General features: G+C 41.8%; 1 protein-coding gene across 3 annotated transcripts in view; it reads left to right on the forward strand.

Moving 5' to 3' along the window:
- LOC114244090 (NBAS subunit of NRZ tethering complex) overlaps window positions 1-6,831 on the forward strand; it is a 35,890-nt gene extending 29,059 nt beyond the window's left edge. For all 3 annotated transcript variants that reach the window (XM_089727296.1, XM_089727298.1, XM_089727297.1), the window contains 6 exons: window positions 685-861; window positions 1,877-2,106; window positions 2,812-2,938; window positions 3,650-3,767; window positions 4,673-4,795; window positions 6,293-6,831. In XM_089727296.1, the coding sequence (XP_089583422.1) occupies window positions 685-861; window positions 1,877-2,106; window positions 2,812-2,938; window positions 3,650-3,767; window positions 4,673-4,795; window positions 6,293-6,589 (1,072 nt within the window). In that variant the 3' untranslated portion in view covers window positions 6,590-6,831. The remainder of the gene's footprint in view (window positions 1-684; window positions 862-1,876; window positions 2,107-2,811; window positions 2,939-3,649; window positions 3,768-4,672; window positions 4,796-6,292) is intronic.
- Window positions 6,832-9,562: the final 2,731 nt, after the last annotated feature.

A 9,562-nucleotide genomic window follows, 5' to 3' on the forward strand; every position in this document is an offset into this window, starting at 1 on the left:
AAAACACTAAAAAACACGCTTTATATAAAATTAAAATAAAAAATAGAAAATAAATCTTGGTCTTCCTTGAAAGGTTTCGATCAGTCCATATACGGAACATTTGGAACATAGCACTATTTGCCATACCACCATACCAGTCCGCCGTCTGATGTCTCTCTCACAGGATCCGGTTCTAGGTATAACGGCACAGCACAAATGAAATTTTATTCGACTTTGAATCGGTCAGTGGAGGAAGTACTACGGTTATTAATGACATATAGGACGATTTTGCTACTGTGAAATAGCCAGAGCCAGTGTACTGTAATTGCTATAAATTCTAGTATAATGCTTTTTGTTCAGGGATAGAATTCGCCAGTTAGGTAGATGCAGTTATAGGACAATAAGATAAATATAGTAGTTGTTATATTTATATTATATTATTATACTAGTATAGCTCAAAGGACCATATGTTGCGTTGTGGTAAATGAGAGTGGACTGTATTTATTGGTTTTGATATCTTTATTAGCCCTCATGTGACCAATTAAAGATATATGAATATATGAAATATGAAATCGATGTGTCGCCCTTGGCGGCTGGAATTGAAAAGAGGAAAGTGTCACAGCGGACGTCGCTCGTTGATACTTTTGACGTTCCGAATTAAAACAGTAGTACCTATAGACTAAGACCTTCCGTCATATGTGTCAGTGAGATAGAGAAGAGTCACGGTGACGCGGAGCGCGTGGTGTCGGGGCTGGCGCGGCTGGTGCTGCGGGGCGGGGCGGGCCGCGCGCCCCCGCTGGCGCCGCTGCTGCAGTGTCTGCACGTGCCCGCGCCGCCCGCGCACGTGCTGCGCGCCGCCGCGCAAGCACTCGCCGACCAGAGGTACGCCCACTACATACACGATAAACGTCGACGATTCGCCAAGTTAAGCTCGTTAAGCAATTAAACTAAAAACCACTTGTAAATTTCACATTTCCACATCAACTTAGCAGAAAAGATCAGTAACAGATAAACACGAGATCAAACAGTAATCTATATATTAATACGTGAAGCAAAAACGTTGTATCCCTTTTTATGAAAACTGCGCGGACGGAGGAGTATGAAATTTTCCACACTTATAGAGAATATAGAGAAGAAGTACACAATGCTAATATTTTTTTAAAATAATGCATACATTAAATCAATAAAGAAAACATTACACACACTACATACCATGTATCTGACGCACACACGCCTGCATACTATTTATTGTCAAACTTTTGTTCTTGACGTCTGTTGTCAAATTGAGAATAGATTAAATATTGTTTGTCCTTATTAATATTTTTCTATAGTCTATAGTCTTGGCGAAATTTGTGATTATAGAAGTGTAAAATACAAACATAATAGTGTACAAACTTACAATTCCAATTAATTATAGTCGAATTTCGACTACTGCGGGACCTCTAGTTTTAATTCATTTACGAGTCGCAACAAGTTGACAACCGAAGAAAGTAACAATCCATCCATCGTCAGACGACCAAGATATTAGGAACGCTTCTATAGTGCTTTATTAATATTTATATAATAATATCGAGTGGTAAAAGGCTATTTGGTTTAAGCGACATTTCGCGTAATATGCGGCATTTATCTTTATAATTAAAGGTCCTTTATGTTTGGTATTAGCATCAACAACTCACTGTTTTTAATTGAACTCCTATTAAGTTCGAATTCAATTAAGTTCATTCGAATAGCTGAAGAACTTTTATTGCTATAATATTTTTTTCAAATTTTAGACTTTAAATAGCTCCCCTGTAAATTTGCAAAAATATCGCTTAAACTAGATAGCCTTTCACCCTTCGATATCGTGTTCTTGTTTAGTATTCGTAATAATTTCTAAGTAAAATGTTCCGTGAATCAGCGAGGCGCAGATCCTAGTGGAGCGCGTCGTGCAGTACCACAAGGAGGGCGTGAAGTTCCCCCCGGATGTGCTGGACGAGGTGGTGCAGAGCGTGGCGGCGCTGGGGCTGGCGCCGCACCGGCTGGCGGGCGTGCTGGCGCTGTCGGGCGAGCGCGGCGGCGGGCGCGGCCTGCGCTGCGGCGCCGACCTGCTGCGCGAGCACTGGCCGCACCGCGCCGCCGCCGTCACAGGTCTCATCAATACTCTGCTGCTTATTGACAACTATCTTCTTCTTCTTAGTCGCATACTTCATTTTTTTTTACTGCCCTTGTAGGCAGACGAGAGCATACGGCCCACCTGATGGTGAGTGGTTACCGTCGCCCATGGACTTCAACAATCCCAGGAGCAAAGCCAAGCCGCTGCCTACCGCTTAATACTCTCCACAGGCCTCGTTTGAAGAAGGACAAGTCATAGCGCTCGGGAAACACTGTGGAGGGGAGCTCATTCCATAGCCATTCCATAGCTCATTCCATTGTTGAAGGTCGTGTCTCTGAAAGCCCTTCGTGGCTCTTTGTACCATCAGCTTCCATTTCCTTCGGTTTTCGGCTTCTCTCAGGGCGTTCGCAACAGAGAGTCCAGTGAGCGCAGTTATCTGATCCGACCAACGGTTTGGTGGTCGGCCGGCGGGTCTTTTCCCTTCTATCTTGCCCACCACAGTCAATTTTTCAAGTTTGTCTGATGGCCGCCGAGCAATGTGACCAAAGTAACCAAGAACCTTCTGGCAAATCGTTGACAGTCTCAACAACAAAAAAAAAACATTAACAAAAAAGAAATACTTCGTTTGTAAGTAGAATAGATCAGAATGTTGTTACCTAATTTAGAGATGGAACAGGCAACGCTAAAGTAAACAAATATTATTCATCAGCGATTTGTGACGATTCGGAAATTATTTTCAGAGGAGGCATTGGCGAGTGAAGAAGGTCGACGTGAATTATTCGAGAAGTTTCTTGAGGAGTCCGACACTTGGCAACAGAGGAAGGCTCTGGTCGACGTGCTGAACTGCTGGCCTCCGACTACTACCAGGTAAAGGTTACCGTTAATTTGATTGACTAGAGATTTAATAAATTAACTGGTTAGTAAAAAATAATGTTGGTTCCAAATTGTAGCCGATAGATATCGCTACGTCACAGAAGTTAGGGGTGACTCCATTACGACTCGAAGATAGATTAATAACAATTTTAATTCCATAATTACATACGGTTGTTCGAAGTCCATTAAAATTCTATCCTATTCAACTCCGAATTGAACCCTCCACAGTTTTTCTGTGCTTCTACAAATGAAGTTTGACAATAATCTTAACTGTTTGGCAACGGCTCCATTGTGTCGCTGCTGATGTCCAACAGCGACAATAGCGGTGATCTCTCGTCGACAGCAGTCTGCCTTCGAAGATGACAAGTTCTTTTTTTATTGCTTAGATGAGTGGACGAGCTCACAGCCCACCTAGTGTAAAGTGGTTACTGGAGCCGATAGACATCTACAACGTAAATGCGCCACCCACCTTGAGATATAAGTTTTAATGTCTCAGTATAGTTACAACAACTGCCCCACCCTTCAAACCGAAACGCATTACTGCTTCACGGCAGAAATAGGCAGGGTGGTGGTACCTACCCGCACGGACTCACAAGAAGTCCTACAACCAGTAAAAAATTCCAGTAAAAAAAGTTCATTCTCGTTGATCCATATCTGTTATGGAACTTGTATATGCAGCTAATGTTGAATTGTTTGTCGGTGCAGCGAGTCTGCGAGTCTGCAGTGCGAGTACCTGTACGCGCTGCTGACGAACCCTCTGGACAGCAAGGAGAGCTTGGAGCTCATCAAGGCACTGCTCAGCCGGCCCGTCCTCAGCGAGCAGGTACCCCGACAGCGGCGGTGGCGGCGGACAAACAAACGGACATAAAACCGATAAACTTTTTTTTTTTAAATCGCAGATAGTCACTATATTTTTTTATTGCGTAGGCAGATGAACAGGTTTACGGCCCACCCGATGTTAAATGATTCACGGAGCCGGTAGGCATCATGTTGTGAATACTGCCACCCCCCTTAATTGGATAGTTGTGTAGATTTACAAAAAGATTTTATGTGTAGTTTATATTTCATTATGTTATTTTTTTCATAATTTATCTATATTTTTTATCTTCTTCCTTCATTTTTGGAACCCAAATCCTTTGTATGTTATAAGATCGTTCATGACCTAATGATGTCTAGTGTTGTCCTTGACGGTTGTGACGCGCGCTTATCGATACCGAAAATTTACGCTAACGCTATTGTGTTATTTCACGGTGAATAAACCATGACTACTCCGCCTCCAACAAGTTCAGGTAGAAAAAAACCTATACTGATTCGGACTCTGATCTGTCGGTTGTCTTTTCATTTGATAGTAATTGAATTGGAATTTAAAAAATATTTTTCTCTTTTACAGATAAATAAGTAATTACTTATCACATTTATTTTATAACTTGCAAAATGACCAAGTTACATTAAACCAAATTGACAGCTCTTGAATAAATCGGTAGTTATTATCGACATTACCATAATTAACTAGGTCACAACACTACCGCATTCCTCAGGATGGACATGAACTCGCGCGCCTACTGTACTTTTTAACAAAATATTGTCTAATCACTCACCGGAACCGATAAAAAAATTGTCAGCAATGGGGCACTCGCCAGGTCCGGAGCAGCGCGCGGACAACGGATGTCGGAGCCCTACGTACCTACACATTTACTAACCAAATACCTTATATTGTGCTTGTCGTAGGAAATTAAATGGCTGATCGATGACGTCGCCCCGGACGCAGTCGTGAACGCCATCTGGATTCTCTTGCTCAGTAAATATCAACATTCCAAAGAAGAGATACTGAACATATTGCAACAGCACAAGGTATTCAGCGCTCATTCTTCTCGTGCGACCGCGAAATGCCCTGCCGATGTACAGTTTCAGACGATTTGTAAGACGTGTCAGTAGTACATAATGCATAGAGATGTCGACCTCATATCCCAAAGCGTGCGGCGCCGCTGGGTGAGCCGCCCCAACCATGCTCGGTGTGTTCCACTTTGTAAAGTGTAAACTAAACTTTTTTTAAATAGGAGAATGATTAAACCAGTAACTACTCTTACTACTGCATATTACTACTATTTGTGTATTATTATTAACTATTCCAAAATTTCAAATACAATATTACTCACTATCTATTTATATTAAGAGCTTGTCGTTTGACAAATACCTCTAAAGAGGTATACAAATATTCGACTCTCTGTTCGAGTTTTAATTTGTAACCTCAACTAGCGAGTTTTTTTTAACGTTCTCGATATCGTAAAAGTAACTCAAATTTGTATGGAGTTGGAACGTTTGCCTACGTTCCCTCCGAACACCACGCTGAGCATCCCCCTCCCGACTAGGCGCGTCAATACCCCCGCCCCCGCCGTTCGCCCGATCACGATGTTCGACCAGCCCATACCGTGGGCCTCGAAGGTCAAATACTTAGGCGTCACCCTCGACAGTAGGATGACATTCCGCCCCCACATCAAGACGGTACGCGATCGTGCCGCCTTCATTCTAGGACGTATCTACCCGATGATATGTAGGCGAAGTAAAATGTCCCTTAGAAATAAGGTGACACTCTACAAAACTTGCATACGCCCCGTCATGACCTATGCAAGTGTAGTGTTCGCTCACGCGGCCCGCACTCACTTAAAGTCATTCCAAATTATTCAATCCCGTTTTTGCAGGATAGCCGTCGGAGCCCCGTGGTTCGTCAGGAACGTCGACCTCCATGACGACCTGGACTTAGAGTCCACCAGTAAGTATATGCAGTCGGCGTCGATGCGCCACTTCGATAAAGCGGCACGACACGAGAACCCTCTCATCGTGGCCGCCGGTAACTACATTCCCGATCCTGCGGACAGAATGGAAAGCAGTCGACGTCGCCCAAAACACGTCATCTCGGATCCTCCCGATCCACTAACGGTGCTTCTAGGTACTTCAAGCACCGGTCACCGTTCTCGTCGAACCCGTCGCTTGCGACGAAGGGCTCGACGAGTAAATTAACTCTCAGACACAGCCCACTGAGTTTCTCGCCGGATCTTCTCAGTGGGTCGCGTTTCCGATCCGGTGGTAGATTCTGCGAAGCACGACTCTTGCTAGGGTTCGTGTTAGCAACGTCATCAGGTTTGAGCCCCGTGAGCTCACCTACAAAAGTTAGGGTTACGCTGATATAGCCTCTCAAGGCTCTCAGCTTAGGTAGGAAAAAAAAAAAAAAAAAAATTGCCTACGTTTGTCGCCAGGGGCGTCGTTCCAACTGCACACAAATTTGAGCTAACTTTTACGTTATCGAGAACGTTAAAAAAACTCGTACTAAGCACACTGGTCGGTCGGCAGGAAGAAGTTGCGAAACAAGAAATCGACGATGAGCTGGTCGCGGAGTTGCTCCGCAACGACTTGTTCGTGAGTCTGGTCGGCACTCCGCTGTACCCCAAAATGCTCAGCTACATCATCAGCCGGGAGGGGGGCTCCGAGGACGCGCCGTACTCCGTGCCGTGGGCTACGCGAGAGCTGCTGAAGGCCAACTACCTGGCCGAGGCCGGGCACCTCCGTCTGATGGCTGATGGCGTCCCGCCGCCCCTGCGAGGGTTCTCTCAGTCCGTTCTGTATTGTAAGAATATCTTTAAGAAATAAGTTATATCTGTTAAATCAATTGTGAACAATGTAAACATTATTATTACATACGTTGCCCTATTTATTTCTGTTTAAATTATTAAATCATCGATTAATGAAATGGCATTGTTTTATTTTTATTTTAATATTAAATGATTAAAAATAGTTTTAAAAGTTGTAAAAGAGCGCTTTAACGCGCGACAGCAAATTGATAATTGAAATAAACTAAGTTTATCAGGATAATAAATTCTTCTGGATACAAATTATTGTATTCTTATTTTACGCCCTACCTATTCCCTGGTACCATCGAAGGGCTATTCCACCTTCTCTGGGTTGGTAGGCAAGCTCGGCAGGTAGGACTCAGCCTGAGAGACTGCTATCATTAGCCCTAGTAAGAGCGGTGCCTCACTGAATCTAACACCGGATCGGAGTCGCGATCCACTGAGAAAATCCGGCGAGAAACTCAGTGGGATGTGTCTAGGGCATAGGTTGCACGTCGATTGTATTCAAAAAGTTCGACTAGAACGATGACCGGTACTTGGAGTGCCTGCCGTATGACTCCCCTGATGAATAGTACAGGCACGTGATGAAATCGACATATTTGTTTGCCATGCTTCTCTAGCCTCACTTAAAATAAATTTAAGATCCGTGGTCCACACCGAGCTGTAGACATTCAGCTGCAGCTTTTTTTTTGTTTTTGTTTGTCTTAGTTTTAATATTATTTTTTTCTAAATAAGTTCAATGTTTATGTGTGCAGATTTTATCAAGTGTGTGAATCTAATAAAATAAAAATGCATCGACAGTGGATCAGGTGGGTCCGATAACATGTGTATAGGGCAACGGTGGCTTTGCATTGCCCTATCACTTGGTTGGGTATGTAATTAGAGGCGACAGCGATAAGGAGGTTATCGTGTCGCACAGCTTTTCCAAAGAAGCATACTGTGTGCTTAGTGCGAGTTTTTTAACGTTCTCGATAGCGTAAAAGTTAACTCAAATTTGTATTTGAACGTTTGCCTACGTTTGCCGCTAGTGGCGCTGTTCCAACTGCATACAAAACTAAGCACACGGAAGACAGTTTCGTAGGTGCAGGCCGCGTGAAAGAACTCTAAGTTTTGGAAAATATCACCTTGTTGCGAAAGGTTGTATTGCCATCGGTCTTTAATACACGTGGAATTTATAAAGTCTTGAACTTGGTGAAAATGACGTTGAAATATTTCGTTACATAAGTAGGTAGATAAAGGGTAAGCCAAGAAAACCCTCTTATGAATATGGTTAAATAATATACTATTCGTTACGTCTGTTTTTCACAACAGTATAGCACACGCAGTCCGGCTCCACATTTATTTGCACAATGTCTGCCATGTACAGTCATTCAGGATCGTTTTTTATTTTAGTAATTACGCAAATATATTCGATAGCCGGTTTCGTTTTATAACTCGATATCTCCTTCATCGTAAAGATGTTTGAAAACATTTAATAAATAAGTATTTCCTTTAAAAATGAAATAAATATCCAATCATAATTCATTTGATAATTCTTTATGGTGTATCTTAAAGAGTATTTTCTTTTTCTTCACCTTATCCCACTAGGTGGGGTCGGCACAGCTAAATTCTCTTCTATCAGCCATCATCTCAACACTCACTCCTCTTTCTCTCATATCGCCATTCACACACTCCATCCACGTCTTCTTCGGTCGACCTCTTCTCCCTCTACCTTGCACTACCATTTCCATACATCTCCTAGTCACATGCATCTTCTTTCTACGCATCACATGTCCATACCACGCTAACCGTCCGCTGTTTAGCTTGTTCTTTTCTTATTCTCTTGCCTTTTAAAGAATAAATGATCTTGGATTAGTGTGAACATGTTTTTTTAAGAGCTTTTATGACCTGGTAACTAAGACCTTTAAACTTAAATAAGTTATGTCTTATTTAGGTTTATATTCTTATTTTTATGAAGAAATGAAGTGAAATGAAATGAAGATGATTAATTGGAGACACTAATCGACTGGGATGAAATTAAATGAAATGAATTGAGATGATATGGGATGAAATATAATCTCAGTAAAATGGTGATCATTTACTAAGATTTTTTCAATGGACTTTTTGGAGGATCCCGAGAAGTTACGTCCAGCGGCTTTGTTTCATTTTCCCACATTTGTACACTTTCACAGATATTAAACAGTTAATAAACCAACATTATTACACATTTAAACCCGAAGAAACACTAAATAGACAAAATAAAACAAATCACACAACTTCACTCCTCGAGTTCCCGCCAAAAAATCAGTGTGAGCTTTTTTTATTTTAGGTATTTTATGACCTGGTAACTAAGACCTTTAAGTCATGTCTTATTTTAATTTATACTCTTATTTTTATGAAAAATGATGAAATGAAATGAAGATGATTAATTGGAGACATTAATCAACTGGGATGAAATCAAATGAAATGAGATGAGATGATATGGGATGAAATATAATCTCAGTAAACTGGTGGTCATTTACTGAGATTTTTTCGTTGGACTTTTTGGAGGATCCCGAGAAGTGACGTCCAGCGGCTTTGTTTCATTTTCCCACATTTGTGCACTTTCACAGATATGAAACAGTTAATAAACCACCATTGTTACACATTTAAACCTAAGAAACACTAAATAGACAAAATAAAACAAATCACACAACTTCACTCCTCGCGTTCCCGCCAAAAAGTCCCAGTATGAGCTTGGAATAGCCATAGACCTATATAGTAGGGACACGACATATTGTTCTATACGTACAATTGCTTATATAAATAGCACCCATTTTGAAGGCACACACATAAACATATATCTATCTCGTTCTTACTCAGCACTTTAACTCGCAGGAAAACAATATAACAGTATTTCAGTGCGTACATAAAATGAAACATGAATATACGTAAATGTCTCCGTCTCCGTCTAATGAGGTCGAAAATCCGCCATGCTTAGAGCACCAAATGTCATTGTCACGTCAGTTCGGCC

The sequence above is a fragment of the Bombyx mandarina genome, chromosome 05, assembly GCF_030267445.1.
Source record: "Bombyx mandarina strain Sakado chromosome 05, ASM3026744v2".
Taxonomy (NCBI): Eukaryota; Metazoa; Arthropoda; class Insecta; order Lepidoptera; family Bombycidae; genus Bombyx; species Bombyx mandarina.